We start from the raw sequence: 20079 nt of genomic DNA on the forward strand, positions 1-20079 counted from the left end.
TCGCTTCTCTCGTGGACTATTTCGACCGCCTCATCGTTTGGTTGCAGCATACTTGCTCAAACAACGCACCTTGTTATCTAAGAAGACCATTTCTATTCAAAGTAGACCAGCTATTTCTAATCAACCACGATAATTAATATTAATATGAGGACATGCTTTGTTTTTAATCAGTTTTATCGCGGTCAAATCTAAACGATTTTTTTATTAAAAATGGAACAAAGGTGGCACGCGCCACGGATATTGAAGCTTGCACTATCGCTGTTATTTTGGAAAAGCACCCTGGCACAGATAAAATATTCCCTTCTGGAAGAACAGAAAGATAGAACAGTAGTTGGAAATATAGCAAAGGATTTGGGAATTGATCACAAAACCCTGAAGGAAAGAGGATTTCGCGTCATATCAACAACGGTGGAGTCTTTGTTCGAGCTAAATCCGAATGATGGTGTCTTGTATGTCAAAGGGAAAATTGATCGGGAAAAGGTATGTGAGAAAGGGATCTCGTGCTTGGTTAATCTGAAAGTCGCTCTTGAAAACCCATTGGAGATACATTACGTAGCAGTTGAGATTGTGGACATAAACGATCATGCTCCGATATTCCCGGAGAAGGAAAAGCGTCTGGAAATAACGGAAAGCGTCTTATCTGGGTCACGGTTTCAGTTACAAGCAGCTCGGGATCCAGACAGTGGTACAAATTCGGTGCAAACATATAAAATCAGTCACAACGAACATTTCCGAATTGAGGTTAAAGACGGAGGATCGGATCGAAAAATGCCTTTCTTAATTTTACAAAAACAATTAGACAGAGAAGGAAATCCTACCCATGAGCTCCTCCTTACAGCGCTGGACGGTGGAAAACCCCCTAAAACCGGGACTATACAAATAACTGTAGACGTCCTAGATGTAAACGACAATAGTCCAGTTTTTACGAAAGACTCTTACTCTGCTAAGATTGTTGAGAACGCACCAATAGGTACAAATGTAATACAGGTGAACGCAACAGACTTGGACGATGGTTTAAACGGTGAGGTGTTTTACGTGTTTGGTCATGATGTTGACAATGACGTGCATAATATTTTTAATTTAGATCCTGTTACAGGGGAATTGTTTGTGAAGGGAAAGATAGATTTTGAAAAAAGAGACCAATATGAGATTTACATTCAGGCATCGGATAAAGCAACTGCTCCTCTAACAACAGATAAGAGCATTTTAATACACGTTATTGATGTAAATGATAATGCACCAGAGATTGAAGTGACGTCATTTTCGAGTACAGTAGCAGAAAATTCGAAGTTGGGAACTACGATAGCACTAATAAGTGTAAGTGATTTAGACTCCGGTGTAAATGGAAAAGTGTTATGCTTGTTACCTGAAAATCTACCTTTTACGTTAATACAGTCCTCACATGAAAATACGTACTCATTAACAACTGCGTCTCTGCTTGATAGAGAGAACATATCGCAATATAATATCGAATTAGTCGCCGAAGACGCAGGGGAGCCTTCATTGTCGTCTATTAAAACAATTACAGTTCTGATATCTGATGTAAATGATAATAGCCCAGAATTTTCCTTTAGCCCATACGTGTTTTATGTGAAAGAAAACAATGTACCAGGCATGCCAATGTTTTCCGTATCTGCTCGTGACCATGATTTCGACAAAAACGCCATGATCACCTACCAGATTTTGCGAGACACCAGCAAGGAAAACAAATTTTCTTCATTACTGAACATAAACTCTGAAAGTGGCGAGATGTTTGCACTAATAAGTTTTGACTTTGAGACAGTGAAAACATTTCAGATTCATGTTGTTGCTACGGATTCTGGAACTCCATCACTGAACACCAACGTCACAGTGAACGTTTTCATTTTAGATCAGAACGACAATGCTCCAGTGATCTTATATCCAGTCAGCGCTAACGGTTCTGCTGAAGGTGTGGAAGAGGTTTACCGCGATGTAAATGCAGGATATTTGGTGACTAAAGTGAGAGCATATGATGCGGACATAGGATACAATGGCTGGTTATTGTTCTCACTTCAGGAAGTAAGTGACCACAGTCTCTTCGGTTTGGATCGCTATACAGGACAGATCAGGACCCTTCGCGCATTCACAGAAACAGACGATGCCAACCATAAACTGGTCATACTGGTTAAAGACAATGGCAATGTTTCACTTTCAGCAACAGCTACCATGATTATCAAAGTTGTGGAGCCCAAAGAGGCCTTTGCTGTTTCAGATGTTAAAAGCACGGCAGGAGTTATTGAGGAAAATAACATTACATTTTATCTCATTATTACCTTGGGCTTGGTATCAGTGCTTTTTGTCATGAGCATACTCGTGTTGCTAATAATGCAGTGCTCAAAATCCACAGATTATTCCTCAAAGTATTTACAAGATGCAGCTTATGACGGGACATTGTGTCACAGCATTCAGTACAAATCTGTGGATAAACAATATATGTTGGTTGGACCCAGAATGAGCACTGGTTCCACTATAGTTCCCAGCAGTAACATGAATACTCTAGTGGCACCGGATCGCAGACGGATAGTTTCTGGAGAGGTAAGCAAGTGTAAAGTTTTTGTATGGATACTTATGTTTAAGTAAAAAGGTAGCTGAGCAATCACTATTTCAGATGTTTATTATATGCTTTTCTGTTTTGCTTTGTATTGTACTTAAGCTTTATGGTGAATGATCATAAGTAGAGCATAACCAAATTGATAATGAATGTATGTGTGGAGTTGCATGCTTTGGCATTGCTTTTTTGAAGTCAGTATTTTACGATTTTGAAAAAAAAGCAAAAATAAGAGTTTTTTCAGACACTTAAACAATGCTGACTAATAGAAAATGCTTATGTGAATTTTTTTTTGTTTGTTAGTTTAGATTTTAAGGTAATGTTACAAATCACTAAAATGTTCAAGGCTGTGTTATTAATACTACAGCCATCTAATGCAGGACTCAGTCGGTATAGGAATGCATTTAGCCGCCAACAAACATAAGAACGTTTTCAAATTATTACCAAAACTTTGTTTATTTACTAAGCCTACTAGGTTTAGACCACTTTTTATGAATACATTTGCATTTGTGTAAAGGTACTATTTACATGATGGTGTATATTGGGATTTTATAAAGACATTAGCTGCCATCAAGATGACGTTTTTATTGGAAAGTCTACGGTTATTTCAGCAAGACAATGACAAGGCTTATTCTGCTATGCTACAACAGCGTGGCTTTGTAGAGACTTATGTGTGATTGGCCTGTTGGCAGTCCAAATCTCAGTCTATCTATCTATCATCTTGTAATCAAATTGGTAAAATAATTTTTGTGCAGTAACCTATGAAATCACAGGGTGGCAGTATAAACTAAACTAACGTTTTTATGCGTTTGCCGCTCTCGTGTGCTGGTTGACTCATCGGTTGGTTAAAGCCTTCTTGCTCAAACAATGCACCTTCTAATTTACGAAGGGCATTTCTATTCAGACTAGATGACCTACTTCTGATAAATAAATTGATTAAATGTAATATGAGTACATGCTATGCTTTTAATCAGTTTTAACGTGGGGAAAATCTGGACGAATTTTCTTTAAAAATGGAACAAAGATGGCAGGCGTCATGGATACTGAATCTCGCAATATCGTTGTTATTTTGGAGAAGCACCATGGCACAGACAAAATATTCTGTTCTGGAAGAGCAGAAAGATGGAACTGTGGTTGGAAATATAGCAAAGGATCTGGGTATTGATCACAAAAGCCTGAAGGAAAGAGGATTTCGCGTCATTTCAACAACGGTAGATCCTTTGTTCAGGATAAATCAAAATGATGGTGTCTTGTATATCAACGGGGAAATTGATCGGGAAAAGGTGTGTGAGAAAGGGATCTCGTGCTTGGTTAATCTGAAAGTAGCTCTTGAAAACCCATTGGAGATACATTACGTAGCAGTTGAGATTGTGGACATAAACGATCATGCTCCGATATTCCCGGAGAAGGAAAAACGTCTGGAAATAACGGAAAGCCTCTTATCTGGGTCACGGTTTCAGTTACAAGCAGCTCGGGATCCAGACAGTGGTACAAATTCGGTGCAAACATATAAAATCAGCCATAATGAGCATTTCCGAATTGAGGTTAAAGACGGAGGATCAGATCGAAAAACGCCTTTCTTAATTTTACAGAAACAGTTAGACAGGGAAACCATTCCTACCCATGAGCTCTTCCTTACAGCACTGGACGGTGGAAAACCCCCTAAAACCGGGACTATACAAATAACTGTAGATGTCCTAGATGTAAACGATAATAGTCCAGTTTTTACGAAAGACTCTTACTCTGCTAAGATTGTTGAGAACGCACCAATAGGTACAACTGTAATACAGGTGAACGCAACAGACTTGGACGATGGTTTAAACGGTGAGGTGTTTTACTTGTTTGGTCATGATGTTGACAATGACGTGCGTAATATTTTTAATTTAGATCCTGTTACAGGAGAATTGTTTGTGAAGGGAAAGATAGATTTTGAAAAAAGAGACCAATATGAGATTTACATTCAGGCATCGGATAAAGCAACTGCTCCTATAACAACAGATAAGAGCATTTTAATATACGTTATTGATGTAAATGATAATGCACCAGAGATTGAAGTGACGTCATTTTCGAGCACAGTAGCAGAAAATTCGAAGTTGGGAACTACGATAGCACTAATAAGTGTAAGTGATTTAGACTCCGGTGTAAATGGAAAAGTGTTATGCTTGTTACCTGAAAATCTACCTTTTACGTTAATACAGTCCTCACATGAAAATACGTACTCATTAACAACTGCGTCTCTGCTTGACAGAGAGAAAATATCGCAATATAATATCGAATTAGTCGCCAAAGACGCAGGGAAGCCTTCATTGTCGTCTATTAAAACAATTACAGTTCTGATATCTGATGTAAATGATAATAGCCCAGAATTTTTCTTTAGCCCATACGTGTTTTATGTAGGAGAAAACAATGTACCAGGCATGCCCATGTTTTCCGTATCTGCTTGTGACCATGATTTCGACAAAAACGCCTTGATCACCTACCAGATTTTGCGAGACACCAGCAAGGAAAACAAATTTTCTTCATTACTGAACATAAACTCTGAAAGTGGCGAGATGATTGCACTAACAAGTTTTGACTTTGAGACATTAAAAACATTTCAGTTCCATGTTGTTGCCACAGATTCTGGAACTCCATCACTGAGCACCAACGTCACAGTGAACGTTTTCATTTTAGATCAGAACGACAATGCTCCAGTGATCTTATATCCAATCAGTGCTAACGGTTCTGCTGAAGGTGTGGAAGAGGTTTACCGCGATGAAAATGCAGGATATTTGGTGACTAAAGTGAGAGCATATGATGCGGACATAGGATACAATGGCTGGTTATTGTTTTCACTCCAGGAAGTAAGTGACCACAGTCTCTTCGGTTTGGATCGCTATACAGGACAGATCAGGACCCTTCGCGCATTCACAGAAACAGACGATGCCAACCATAAACTGGTCATACTGGTTAAAGACAATGGCAATGTTTCACTTTCAGCAACAGCTACTGTGATTATTAAAGTTGTGGAGCCCAAAGAGGCCTTTGCTGCATCAGACGTTAAAAGCACGACAAGAGACAAAGAGGAAAATAACATTACATTTTATTTAATCATTACTTTGGGTTCGGTTTCGGTGCTTTTTGTCATAAGCATACTCGTGTTGATAATAATGCAGTGCTCAAAACCCACAAATTATTCCTCAAAGTATTTACAAGATGCAGCTTATGACGGGACATTGTGTCACAGCATTCAGTACAAATCTGCGGATAAACAATATATGTTGGTTGGACCCAGAATGAGCACTGGTTCTGCTATAGTTCCAGGCAGTAACATGACTACTCTAGTAGTACCAGATCGCAGAGGGATAGACTCCAGAGAGGTAAGCAGTTGCTAAGTATTATGTATATTCAATCTCTATTTAAAATGTTTACTGAGCACCATTTGTTAAGCTGGCACATCAATTGACATGTGCAATTTTCTTGCATTTGTTGTTTGTAATTTTGCTTTGTATTGGGTTTATGCTTAATGTTGCAAATGTCAGATAAGCACTGATTTTTCTTTCAGTATGCAGTGTTTTTTGTTTTGTTGCATTATCTAGTCTATTTTGTAATGTGGTGCACCGTACAACCGTATCTGCTATTCTCTGTGAATACATAGAGATTAGTTTTAATGATTGTAAAGTTTGCTGACTGTATTTTGTAAATATTTCCATTTACATTATACATTTTACAAATATAAACACATTTTAACTACTTGCTTGCAACACACTTGACACAGGGACAAGCACTGTTTTGAAACCTTATGAGTAAGCATGTGAACTGGTAACTGTTGAGGGTATCATGATCAGCAAGACAATGCCAAGCGTTATTCTACTATGCTACCACAGCGTGGCTTTGTAAACACGTGTGTTTGGCTGGCCTGTTGGCAGTCCAAATCTGTCTCCTGTTGAAAATGTATGTTGCACCATAATCAGTAATGTGAATCTTATCGTGACCACAAACATATTTTATGAAGCAAGAATGGCCAAGAGATTCCAACTGCAAAACTGCAACATACAGTCAGTTTCCAAATGAGTAAATAGTGTAATTAATAGGAATAATACACAACTGTAAACACACCTCTGTCCCATTTATGAGTATGTTACAGGCAACAAATTCAAAATTTGATTATATTTACAAAATACACTTAAGTTGGAAATCTTTTCTTTGTACCTTTGCCAGTTAAATTAAGATTCATGAGAATAAACAAATCACTGAGTCCTGTTTTTGTTGCAATGACCAATTTATCATTGTTTTTATTTATTTTTGTCATGAATCCAGCCTCTGTGCTTATTTGTCTTATGTTTATGTGCCACACCCTTTTTTTCCAGGAGCACATGGTAGTAGTTTTGTTTATTGTTTTTAGGTTGACGCCCCCAAATGCTTATTGGACAGTTGAGCTAATGATCCACAGCTGAACCTCAAGGAATGAGGATTGCTATGTATATAAAGACTGTCCTGTGGCTCATTTAGCAGATACTATTTGCTGGTTAGCTTGTATGTGATTTGGGTTTTCTTGTATGGTTAGGAATCTTGCACAGAGAACCATGTTGAAGTCTAGTTTATGTATATTGTTTAGACATTTTGTTTAAATTTTTAAGAGTCTTGTCTTGCTTTCTAGCTCATGTATCTTGGTTAGAAAAGGTGTTTACAGAATCATGTCTTGTTTTGTTATAGCCTAGTTCACTATAGTTTAGTTTAGGGTTTAGGAGAGTTTAGGATCACGTTTCATGTGTGTTTAGATTAACATTAGCAATTAGCATAGCAGTTAGCATTTAGCTTAGAAGTGTAGCAGTTGGCGTAGATCATGTGTGTCTTGCTATGTTTGTTCTGTGAATCTTGGTCTTGTTTGTTGTAACTATGAATGGTTCTATGACTCTATTAATAAATAGAAAAGAATGATCACCACTACTAATAAAAACCCAGTTCTAAAAAAGGTTATCTGTAAAATGTTCAAATTTTATGCTTGTAGCACATTCTAAAAGTTGCAAAAGCAAAATAAAAAATAAAAAACACATGAGCATATTGACAGTTTAAGAACAATAATTTTAGTGCAAATAAAATGTATTTATAAAACTTTCTATCTGCTATACAAACAAAACAATACAGATTAGCACTTTTTTATTTACTCTGATCATTACAAAAATGGTTTACTGAACACATCTCAAGTTTCTGCCATGGTCACCCGAGTCCCCTGATCTAAACCCCATAAAAGCTGTGGTGGTGCACAAAAGAGGACCTGGGTGATTTAAAGACATTTTATAAAAAAAGTGCTGTGTTCCAGTCGACCTTTCCTGTTCTTGGTTATGAGTGGCATTTGTTGTGGTGTCTGGAAAGAATCTTGGTCATCACCCCCAGTTCAGTAATTCGCAGTACTTATATGAATACTTATGCTGGTACCTGTTGCGTGAAGTGGCTGAAATAACACTAATGTGCATGTATAGATAAACAAGTAATCCACTACTAGAGATAGTGAGACGGGCTTCAGAAAAACGTTAACACGGTGCCGGCCCGAAGCATAAAAGGGTAATTTTATACTTATGTAAGCTTGACAACCTTCCCCGACCTCATCAAATCTAACAGAATAGGTGAGAAGCCACTACTGCAGAGTAAGTCTACACAAAAAAAACAAAATTTATTTCTGTTTTGTACAAATTCTTTAAGATAGCTGCTTTGCTAAGTATGATAATAACAACAAAAGAAATAATACTAAATATGCAGATATATACAGATACATTTACAGCGTATTTTCTCCTACAGCTCAAACACTTTGTTCTAGAAGGTCTGACATTTCTGATTGAAAACTATACAGCAGTCTAATGTCATTGGAATTATTTCTTTCTCATATATTTAAGTAATAAAAATGAAAGAAAAAAATATTTACTTCCCTACAACTGGACGTAAATAAGCGCCGAGAGGATGTCGTCTGATATGCAGGGAAATCTCGAGAAATGGCATAATCACATTTGTAGTTGGTTGGACGTAGTGAAGACATTTAACGTCACTCAGATTTTCCAGTTGCTTTGCTATAGCAAGCCCTCTTTCTAAAAGAAACAGTCTATGCAGATTTCTCCGTCGAAACGCGCTGAACAAGCCCGACCTTACTCCGCAACAGTCTCATTCACCGTCTGTTCGGATACACGCAACCCCTGAATAGGCTGCTGGCTAGTCACAAACTCAGTCCGAATTACGGAAAACAAGTCGGACTTCGGCTTAAATTTTGGCGTAAATGCAGCTTAATACTATCACGAATTAAATCTATGACGAATCCAACTCCTAGACTTTGATTTTACGCAAGGTGAACTAACCCCGACTTAATTCACGACACTGACAAAGCCTCGAGGTTCTTAGTCCACATCAAGTTTAACACGTTCACAATCTCTCACACAGCTGTCCTCCGAGTGAGTTTTTTCACTCAAATCTCTATCAGAGATAACTATTGTTAACTTCCAGAACTCCTCGACTTCTCTCTCCAACAGGTGCCTGCAGTTAAAATTATTTTAAAACTGCTAAGCTAACCCTGCCGAAACCGATGGTGCACTCCAGTGCAATGCTGATTAACTGCGTATCCTAATTGTTTATTTCCTGAATTACATTTAACCCTTAAGTGTCATGATTGCAATGGAATGCAACTCGTTAAAATAAAAATTTATAGGTCACATATGTGTGTACTCCACATCTATATCGTGTATTTTAACAGTGTTACTAATGCACTACTAAGCAGCCCTGAACTGAAAAAAAATTTAACAGTTTGAATAGAAAAGAAAGATCTTATATAACACAAAAACAAACTAAACTACGACAACATGCAGTTTTAAATAAGGAAGAGGTTCTTAAGGTTACTAAGCAAGAACGAGCCCTGTGATACTCCCTTAGTTACCCATATAACCAACTGACCAAATATGTATTTTAATTTAGTTTGACTACACATACCCAGAATTAAGTTCTGCTGAATGTAACTTCCAAAAAAAAAACCTTTATAGCAGTGTAAAGCATCACACTGTGTTGTAATCAAAAGTGATTCATGGGAAAACAAGATTAAGCTGAAAGATATTAAAATATATTAGTTAGGAAAGGTTACAAAGTCATAGCTGTAATTTCTAAAAAAGGAAAAAATTAGTTAATTCAGCCATAATTTATTCAGGAGTGAATTAACAAATGTTCCAGAAAAGCACAAAAGAACACAGGCAAACATTTAAATTACTGCAGACTTTGATTTGCTTAAAGAAGGTCAGCTGTAATAATTATATTTTAGAAAGAAAATGGGCTAAAATTATATTCATAAAAGAGTTGCAAGTCGAAAACCACTGCTAACTAAGATAGATAGATAGATAGATAGATAGATAGATAGATAGATAGATAGATAGATAGATAGATAGATAGATAGATAGATAGATAGATAGATAGATAGAGGCTTTTTGCGATTTTTGGAGAAAGTTAGGCAAATAAATAACAAAGAGTTACATTTTATTTAATAATTACATCACATTATTTTTGGCTAAATGTAACTAAAATTAAACAGCATGGCACAAGTAGTAAAATCGGTGAAATGTATTTTTGTGCAGTAAACTATGAATTCACAGGGTGGCAGTATAAACTAAACTAACGTTTTTATGCGTTCGCTTCTCGCCCCATCGTTTTCGACCACCTCATCGTTTGGTTACAGCATACTTGCTCAAACAACGCACCTTGTTATCTAAAAAGAGCATTTCTATTCAAAGTGGACCAGCTATTTCTAATCAACCACGATAATTAATATTAATATGAGGACATGCTTTGTTTTTAATCCGTTTTATCGCGGTCAAATCTAAACGAACTTTTTATTGAAAATGGAACAAAGGTGGCATGCGCCATGGATACTGAAGCTTGCACTATCGCTGTTATTTTGGAAAAGCACCCTGGCACAGATAAAATATTCCCTTCTGGAGGAGCAGAAAGATGGAACAGTAGTTGGAAATATAGCAAAGGATTTGGGAATTGATCACAAAACCATGAAGGAAAGAGGATTTCGCGTCATATCAACGATGGAGCCTTTGTTCGAGCTAAATCCGAACGATGGTGTCTTGTATGTCAACGGGAAAATTGATCGGGAAAAGGTATGTGAGAAAGGGATCTCGTGCTTGGTTAATCTGAAAGTAGCTCTTGAAAACCCATTGGAGATACATTACGTAGCAGTTGAGATTGTGGACATAAACGACAATGCGCCGACATTCCCAGAAAAGCAAAAGCGTCTGGAAATAACGGAAATTGCCTTGTCTGGGTCACAGTTTCAGCTACAAGCAGCAGACGATCCAGACAGTGGTACAAATTCGGTGCAAACATATAAAATCAGCCATAATGAGCATTTTCGAATTGTGGTTAAAGACGGAGGATATAATCGAAAAATGCCATCCCTAATTTTACAAAAACAATTAGACAGGGAAAGCAATCCTACACATGAGCTCCTCCTTACAGCGCTGGACGGTGGAAAACCCCCTAAAACCGGGACTATGAAAATAACCGTAGATGTCATAGATGTAAACGATAATAGTCCAGTTTTTACGAAAGACTCTTACTCTGCTAGAATTGTTGAAAACACCCCAGTAGGTACAAATGTAATACAGGTGAACGCAACTGACTTGGACGATGGTTTAAACGGCGAGGTGTTTTACGTGTTTGGTCATAATGTGGACCATGACGTGCGTAATATTTTTAATTTAGATCCTGTTACAGGGGAATTGTTTGTGAAGGGACAAATAGATTTTGAACAAAGGGACCAATATGAGGTCTATATTCAAGCATCGGATAAATCAACTGCTCCTCTAACAACAGATAAGAGCATTTTAATACACGTTATTGATGTAAATGATAATGCACCAGAGATTGAAGTAACGTCATTTTCGAGTACAGTAGCAGAGGATTCCAAGTTGGGAACTACGATAGCACTAATTAGTGTAAGTGATTTAGACTCCGGTGTAAATGGAAAAGTGTTATGCTTGTTAACTGAAGATATGCCTTTCAAGTTAATACAGTCCTCACAGGAAAATACGTACTCATTAACAACTGCGTCTTTGCTTGATAGAGAGAAAATATCACAATACAATATCGCATTAGTCGCCAAAGACGCAGGGAAGCCTTCATTGTCGTCTATTAAAACAATTGCAGTTCTGATATCTGATGTAAATGATAATAGCCCAGAATTTTATCTTAGTCCATACATATTTTATGTAGGAGAAAACAATGTACCAGGCTTGCCCATGTTTTCGGTATCTGCTCGTGACCATGATTTAGACAAAAACGCCATGATCACCTACCAAATTTTTCGAGACACCAGATTTTCCTCTTTACTAAACATTAACTCTGAAAGTGGAGAGATGTTTGCGTTAACAAGTTTTGACTTCGAGACAATGAAAACATTTCAGTTCCACGTTGTTGCTACGGATTCTGGAACTCCATCACTGAGCACCAACGTCACAGTGAACGTTTTCATTTTAGATCAGAACGACAATCCTCCAGTGATCTTATATCCAGTCAGCGCTAACGGTTCTGCTCAAGGTGTGGAAGAGGTTTACCGCGATGTAAATGCAGGATATCTTGTGACTAAAGTGAGAGCATATGATGCGGACATAGGATACAATGGCTGGTTATTGTTTTCACTGCAGGAAGTAAGTGACCACAGTCTCTTCGGTTTGGATCGCTATACGGGACAGATCAGGACCCTTCGCTCATTCATGGAAACCGACGATGCCAACCATAAACTGGTCATACTGGTTATAGACAATGGCAATGTTTCACTTTCAGCAACAGCTACTGTGATTATTAAAGTTGTGGAGCCCAAAGAGGCCTTTGCTGCATCAGACGTTAAAAGCACGACAAGAGACAACGAGGAAAATAACATTACATTTTATTTAATTATTACTTTGGGTTCAGTTTCGGTGCTTTTTGTCATAAGCATACTCGTATTGATAATAATGCAGTGCTCAAAACCCACAAATTATTCCTCAAAGTATTTACAAGATGCAGCTTATGACGGAACATTGTGTCACAGCATTCAGTACAAATCTGCGGATAAACAATATATGTTGGTTGGACCCAGAATGAGCACTGGTTCCACTATAGTTCCGGGCAGTAACATGAATACTCTAGTGGCACCGGATCGCAGACGGATAGTTTCAGTAGAGGTAAGCTGTTGTTAAGTTTTTATATAGATACTTTGGGTATATGGCTAATTAAATTTTTAAGAACATGGTGCATCATTTATTAAGATGGAACATTTTTTTTTTACAAAAGTTAAATCTGGCACATTAATTTACCGATTTTTGAAGGACCATTTTGACTTCATGTTGGCTTTACTTGAATGTATTGTTTGTAATTTAAATTGTATTCAAGCCTCATTGTAAATGAGCCTAAGTTAGCCTACTTTTGTATTGTGGTGCACTGTACAAGTCCCATGTATGGAAAAGCTGTGACATTTTTTTAAATTCATTAAGAGCAAGAATGTGTTTTTTGTTCATTATCTTCAACCCTTATTAATTTGACAATCATACTAAGAAACTTATCGAGTGGGATGTTTTGCAACACAATGGAGTGGTATGGAATGTTTTGGCAACGCATTCCAAAACAAAATTGCTCTGACAAAATATAATACTTGGAATTTTATGGAATGATAAAAAAGCAGCTGTTTTGGTACTGTCAAACTTTTTCACAAGTAAGCAGTTAAACATTTAAGAGGTGATGTGATCATGGTTGGGTATAAATGGAACATAAACAAACATATCAGTTGTTTATTAGCAGAAAAAAGTCATTTGCTGGGCCAAAGATGCTGGGCTAGTTACTGATAAATTATGTATAGAAACAATTTACATCATGTACTTAAAACTGGCATATGTACTGTCCTTATTAAAATCTAACCTCAATGTTAAGCAACCACATTGGAAAGGGACTTACTCTCCTCAGCTTCCATATGTTTTAAATATAAATGAATCTACTAATGAGTAGACACTTTTTTTGTGCTATTGTCTCCTAACCCCCTTTTCCCATATCAATGCATATATGATGAAACAAAGATAAAGAATGTTCTATGACAATATATGATTTCAACTCTGTTTAACACATTTAAAAGAAATTAGAATGTCTATTAAGAGTCAGACAGTCTCATTTAACATCAGTACCAGACCTCACAACTTTCATTATCATTAATGATTCCTGGTTTTGGAATAGAATGTCTAACAAGATTATGGGCAGGAGTCTACATGCTTTTTAATATTGTTTTAATAATATTTAACAATATTTTAACAGTATTATACAACAATAACAATATTACCTGAAAAATCGAACTCTTTTAACCTAAACCTGTCAAAGTCTGAACAACCCCCTTAAGTTACGTCTAAGGGGGACATGGGATGGTCGAATCCCTGCAATGGATTGGTGCCCTGTCCAGGGTATTTCTTCCTTGCTTCCCTTGATTTTTTGAAAATGAAATGAAATCCCAAGTCATTACATATAATATGTTAAACCTTTGAAAAACAACATGTGTCCTGATTAAACCAGACAAAGATATTGATTCTGGTTTACTTTCATCAACTGCAACTGTGATTTTCAAAGCTGTAAAACTAAGTAAGACTGATGTTAAAGCTTTAGCAAATGATTAAGAATATATATGTATATATATATATATATATTACTATTTTCTTAGTGTCCGTGTTTTTTTTTCTTCATAAAAACAAGGGTTGCAATGCCAACAATTAGTCTACTAGTTGTTGAAGGCCCATAAAAATCAAAAAGCATTAAACAATAAATATATTGGTGACATTGTTTGCCTGCAGTAAGATATAAATACACAGAGTGTCAGTATAAACTAAACTACGGCTTCTTAAACATTTAGTTCAAGCGCATATAGCCATCAGTTACATTCGCTCGTACGCTGTTGTAAACTACGAAGCATGTTTTATTCAGCCCGCATTTTTAATCTGCCATAGAAAACCGACAGCAACATGGATACATGCTATGGTGATTATCTCTCGTAACGTGACCGAAATCTGAACTTGTCTTCTTCAAAATGGAACAAAGGCGGCATGCATCGTGGCAAATGAAGCTTTTACTTACGGCATTATCACTACTATGTTGGAAAAGCATATTTGCACAAATAAGATATTCCGTTCTGGAAGAGCAGGAAGATGGCACGGTGGTTGGAAATATAGCAAAGGATTTGGGTGTTGATCACAGAACCGTAAAGGAAAGAAAATTTCGTGTTGTTTCAGCAACGGTGGAACCACCGTTCGAGCTAAATCAGACTGATGGTGTGTTGTATACCAACGGGAAAATTGATCGGGAAAAGGTATGTGAGAAAGGGATCTCGTGCTTGGTTAATCTGAAAGTCGCTTTGGAAAATCCCTTAGAGATACATTATGTAGCAGTTGAGATTGTGGACATAAACGATCACGCTCCAGTATTTTTCGAGAAGGAAAATCGAATGGAAATATGGGAAAGCGCCTCATCTGGGTCACGATTTCAGCTACAAGCAGCACGCGATCAAGACAGCGGTACTAATTCAGTGCAAACATATAAAATTAGCCACAGTGAATATTTTCGAATCGAAGTCAAAAACCGAGGATCGGATATAAAAATTCCTTTCCTAATTTTACAAAAACAGTTAGACAGGGAAACCAGTCCAACACATGAGCTCCTACTTACAGCGCTGGACGGTGGAAAACCCCCTAAAACCGGGACCATGAAAATAACCGTAGATGTCTTAGATGTAAATGACAACAGTCCAGTTTTTACGACAGACTCTTACACGGCTAAAATTGTTGAGAACGCCCCAATAGGTACAACTGTAATACAGATAAATGCAACTGACTTGGACGATGGTTTAAATGGTGAAGTGTTTTACGTGTTTGGAAATAATGTGGACAATGACGTGCTTAATATTTTTTATTTAGATCCTATTACAGGAGAATTGATTGTGAAGGGACAAATAGATTTTGAACAAAAAGACCAATACGAGATTGACATTCAGGCATCAGATAAAGCAACTATACCATTAACAGCAGATAAGAGCATTTTAATACATATAGTTGATGTAAATGATAATGCGCCTGAAATTGAAGTAACCTCGTTTTCAAACACAATACCAGAGGATTCCAAGTTAGGAACTACAATAGCATTAATCAGTGTTAGTGACTTAGACTCCGGTGTAAATGGAAATGTGGTCTGCTTGTTAGCCAAAAATATATATTTTAGATTAATAGAGTCATCACAAAATAATATTTATTCACTGATATCTGCGTCATTACTCGACAGAGAGAAAATATCACAATTTGATATTGACCTAATTGTCAAAGACGCAGGGAAGCCGTCATTGTCCTCCTTTAAAACAATAACTGTCCTGATATCAGATGTCAATGATAATAGCCCTGAATTTCCACTACACCCGTACATGTTTTATGTTACTGAAAATAACATACCAGGCAGATCAATGTTCTCTGTATCTGCTTGTGACCATGATTTAGATAAAAATGCCATAATCAGCTATCAGATTTTGAGAGACACTGGAGAGGAAAACAAGTACTCATCATTAGTAAACATAAACTCTGAAAATGGAGAGATAATTGCTTTGCAAAGTTTTGATTTTGAAACAGTGAAAACATTTCATTTCCGTGTTGTTGCTACCGATTCTGGAACTCCATCATTGAGCAGCAACGTTACAGTAAACGTTTTCATTTTAGACCAGAACGACAACGCTCCAGTAATCTTAAATCCCGTCAGTGCTAACGGTTCTGCTGAAGGTGTGGAGGAGATTCCCCGCGACGTAAATGCAGGATATTTGGTGACTAAAGTGAGAGCATATGATGCGGATATTGGATACAATGGCTGGTTATTGTTTTCACTGCAGGAAGTAAGTGACCACAGTCTCTTTGGTTTGGAGCGCTATACAGGACAGATCAGGACCCTTCGCTCATTCACAGAAACAGACGACGCCAACCATAAACTTGTCATCCTGGTTAAAGACAACGGCAAGGTTTCACTTTCAGTAACAGCCTCTGTTATTATTAAAATTGTTGATCCCAAAGAGGCATTTGCTGTTTTAGATGTTAAAGGCACAACAAAGGAGGAGGAGGAAAATAACATTACATTTTACTTAATCATAACTTTGGGTTCGGTTTCAGTACTTTTTGTTTTAAGTATATGCGTGTTGATAATAATGCAGTGCTCAAAATTCACGGACTATTCCTCCAAATACGTACAAGATACAACTTTTGATGGGACATTGTGTCACAGTATCCAGTACAGATCCGGAGATAAACGGTACATGCTAGTTGGACCCAGAATGAGTATTGGTTCTACAGTAGTCCCAGGCAGTAATGGAAATACTTTGGTAGTACCAGATCGCAGACGGAGAGGTTCTGAAGAGGTAAGCCGTCGCTCAGTCAATGTCTTGTACCATATGTATTATTATAGTCATCTCTTCCACTTTATGGTATCAAAGCAAGCATTATTTCATAACATTTATGTTATACCATATCCACTTAATTCTGTCACATTAAAATCCTTTTCTAAATGATTTTAGCCATTAGTAGAGTAATTGAATATTACTTAAAATTATATATATTTGGTCAAGAAAGGCTGGTGTTTCAATTCATTCCAAAGCTGTTTACTGGGGCTGTGCAGGGCTCTGTGCAGGCCATTGTGGGTTTCCTTAAACAAGGTTTTTCTTCATTTCTTTATAGATCTTGCTTTGTGCACAGTAATGTTTCATTTATATTTCATGTGCATTGGCATGTCTTTTACATCAATGTTGAGTTATGTTATGTCAATCCTGGTACAAATATTCAATCAGCTTGACTCTGATTGATCTTGATCATATTACAGTGGTTCTCAGTAGGGTTCACGTCTGTAGATTGAGCTAGCCATCACAGGGTCTTGATCTGGGGGTTCTCAATCCACACCTTGATTAACATGGCTGCATAGCATGGTCCATTCCTCTGCTGGAAGAAAATCAGAAAATCTGTTTTTTTTATTCTGGAAGTCTTCTTTTAATATAACCTAGTGGTTGGTTTGATTCATATGTCCTTCACAAAGACAAATCTGACCCTTGCCAGATATGCTGCAGCACCTCCTGATCATGCATCCTTCAGCAAATTTAGTTGATGCAAGACAATGTAGTTTGTAGCTCTGTCCAGGTCTCTACCTAATCATCTAACGGCCAGCTGTTGGACCAAGCCAAAAAAGGACAAAATTACCTCTCTAATAGTCTTCATTCCAATGCATTCCAATCTCTTTGGTCTTTCAGCCTGGCTCTTCTTGATAAAGAAGTCTCTTTTTGATGAAGAGCTTCTTTCTAGCATTGCGTGACTTCAGCCCTGCCCTCAGGAGACTATAAACTATAATCTGTTGCTGCATGCTCAATAATCCAGGTACACAAATCCACAAAGTTGAATCAGTTCATCTGGACACAAGTTTGTTGTAGAGATACATTTCGTTACTCAATCCGAATGACTTCTTCAGTCTGGACTGAAGAAGTCATTCGGATTGAGTAACGAAACTTGTGTCCAGATGAACTGATTCAACTTTGTGGATATAAACTATAATCTTTGTGCACTTTATTCCCAGCTGCCATTTGCCATTTTAGGTCACTTGATTTCATCCTATAGTCCTTGAGTAATTTTTGAATAAGTTGACAGTCACCCCAATGAATGGAGAGTTGTTTTTACCCATGGTCTAGCTTTGCTGTTCCCAATGTCTGCTGCTTTACCTTTATATGATCCACTGTCTTTAAAAAATGTTTATGGAAGCAACATGATGCTCACTATATATAATACCCCTGCTAGTAAAGTCAGAATTTTAAGTCAGACCCCTTCTTTTTCTCACTCACTTCTTGTGTTTCATCTTTTTTGGGCATGGTCAATAGTAATTAATTTTTGTTCCATTTGCTTTTAAGGTACTACTAGCACTGTTTTTTTCCACCCAGCTGATACTACAAGAGTATGGATGACAAAAACGGTGTTTTTTTATACTTTCTTGATTTGGTTTAGGTAATCGTATAATCAGTACCCGAATGAAGGTGGTCTGCATGTGTTGGAAATCAACAAGTTTGATTGATGTGCTTGGAATTTTGCTTTGTCTTGCTGCATAACTCAATTATGCCTGAGTTTTAGTTTAAACATTACCTTACATCTTTCTAATCCAGATTATAAGTAAGCAATCACCCCACCCCATCACATCACCACCACCAGGTTTGACTGCCAACACCCTATTTGTTATGGTTGCAATGGAGGAAATTTGTTGCTTTTGCTTGTGGCAGTATGTGATTTCTGTGTGTGGCAGTAAACTGTTGGCAGGAAGTAGAATAATAGTAAATTACCAGTAACACTTGATATTTATTTTTATTTTTTTGCTTATGCTCAGTTTTGCAGTGGCAGTGATCTATCAAAGAATGCTTCAAAGAATGTTGGTTAAATTAAAATGTTGGTTTAGTTACCAGACTTTTTCGACATTGAGGTGAAGCAAATGCTGTGTATAGCACCAAATTATTGTTTACCAACAAATAGTTAGTAATTAAATGCACGAACTGTGCAGCCATATAGTGGATGTACTTGATACAACTGTTCTTTGAGTATATACTGTTTATAAGCATTACAAAAGAGAAAGAGCATACAAAAAAGGCTTTGTTTGGGCTTCTTTCAAACCAAATTCAAGGTAGCCTAAATTGATGTTCCAGTTCATTCAGAAGCTGTTAAATTGTGCTAAGGACAATTCTTTGTGCAGGCCACCTAAGTTTCTTAAAACCAAGCTTTTCTTAATGTCTTTATAGATTTTGCTTTGTGGACAGGGGCACGCTAATGCTGAATGGAAATGAATAGGAAAATTGTCTTCCCTAAACTGTTGATGAAGTCAGAAGCATACCATTTCCTTTATATAACTGATTTATTACACCTGTTAGCATGTTATCAATTGTGGCTGAAACACATGCATTTATTAGACTGGATTTCTGCTTACTGTAATTGGTGCTTCTTCTTTGTCTCCATCTTGCCCTGCCTTGAACATTCTCCTCTGTCACACCAATCACATGCATGTCCTCCCTCACCAGATCCCTAAACTTTCTAATTGTCTGCCTCAAAGAAAACAACAAAAAATACTTTTGGAGAATCCAAATAAAGCTAAGGAAATCACGGCAAACTTGTTAAAGATAATAGCAACAGCAGCCATATTGATCATTATTGAAGTTGTTAAGATTGCCTTAAAACAATACTGAAAAATTACATAAATTCTTGTTTTTATATAAACATAAGTACTCTTTGCCTTGAAAATAATTTAATTATTTAAGACAAACGGAACTACTTTCCTCTAGATTAAATGAACAGGTTAAATGTTTGTCTTGCAATAAACTGTGGTATCACATGGTGTCAGTATAAACTAAACAAACGTTCATTAAGCGTTTGCTTCTCTTGTTGGCTAGTTGGATGGATTACCTCTTCAGCCGGTTATATTCGCTTTAACCGTGCAACTTGCAA

The 20079-nt window shown here is 37.1% G+C and overlaps 4 protein-coding genes across 4 annotated transcripts; all 4 read left to right on the plus strand.

Annotated features, from left to right (window-relative positions):
- The first annotated feature begins 210 nt into the window (after positions 1-210).
- On the plus strand, positions 211-2601 carry LOC134314635 (protocadherin alpha-3-like). Its single transcript, XM_062995340.1, has one exon. The coding sequence runs from the start codon at positions 211-213 to the stop codon at positions 2599-2601; it is 2391 nt and encodes a 796-aa protein (XP_062851410.1).
- A 981-nt stretch (positions 2602-3582) lies between these two features.
- LOC134309126 (protocadherin alpha-3-like) lies at positions 3583-5993 on the plus strand. Its single transcript, XM_062990756.1, has one exon. It carries the CDS (start codon positions 3583-3585, stop codon positions 5941-5943), a length of 2361 nt encoding a protein of 786 aa, XP_062846826.1. The 3' UTR covers positions 5944-5993.
- Positions 5994-10402: 4409 nt separating this feature from the next.
- Positions 10403-12762, plus strand: LOC134314716 (protocadherin alpha-3-like). Its single transcript, XM_062995439.1, has one exon. The coding sequence runs from the start codon at positions 10417-10419 to the stop codon at positions 12760-12762; it is 2346 nt and encodes a 781-aa protein (XP_062851509.1). The 5' UTR covers positions 10403-10416.
- A 1862-nt stretch (positions 12763-14624) lies between these two features.
- Positions 14625-17150, plus strand: LOC134314792 (protocadherin alpha-2-like). The gene is made up of 3 exons (XM_062995563.1): positions 14625-14903; positions 16461-16979; positions 17136-17150. The coding sequence occupies exons 1-3, from the start codon at positions 14625-14627 to the stop codon at positions 17148-17150; spliced, it is 813 nt and encodes a 270-aa protein (XP_062851633.1).
- The last annotated feature ends 2929 nt before the right edge of the window (positions 17151-20079 follow it).

This window comes from Trichomycterus rosablanca, chromosome 1, assembly GCF_030014385.1.
Source record: "Trichomycterus rosablanca isolate fTriRos1 chromosome 1, fTriRos1.hap1, whole genome shotgun sequence".
Taxonomy (NCBI): Eukaryota; Metazoa; Chordata; class Actinopteri; order Siluriformes; family Trichomycteridae; genus Trichomycterus; species Trichomycterus rosablanca.

Coding starts and splice junctions, on each gene's coding strand:
- LOC134314635 (XM_062995340.1), top strand. CDS start 211: ATGGAACAAAGGTGGCACGCGCCACGGATATTGAAGCTTGCACTATCG.
- LOC134309126 (XM_062990756.1), top strand. CDS start 3,583: ATGGAACAAAGATGGCAGGCGTCATGGATACTGAATCTCGCAATATCG.
- LOC134314716 (XM_062995439.1), top strand. CDS start 10,417: ATGGAACAAAGGTGGCATGCGCCATGGATACTGAAGCTTGCACTATCG.
- LOC134314792 (XM_062995563.1), top strand. CDS start 14,625: ATGGAACAAAGGCGGCATGCATCGTGGCAAATGAAGCTTTTACTTACG. Junction 14,904..16,460: donor GGAAAATTGATCGGGAAAAG/GTATGTGAGAAA, acceptor TTTTCACTGCAG/GAAGTAAGTGACCACAGTCT.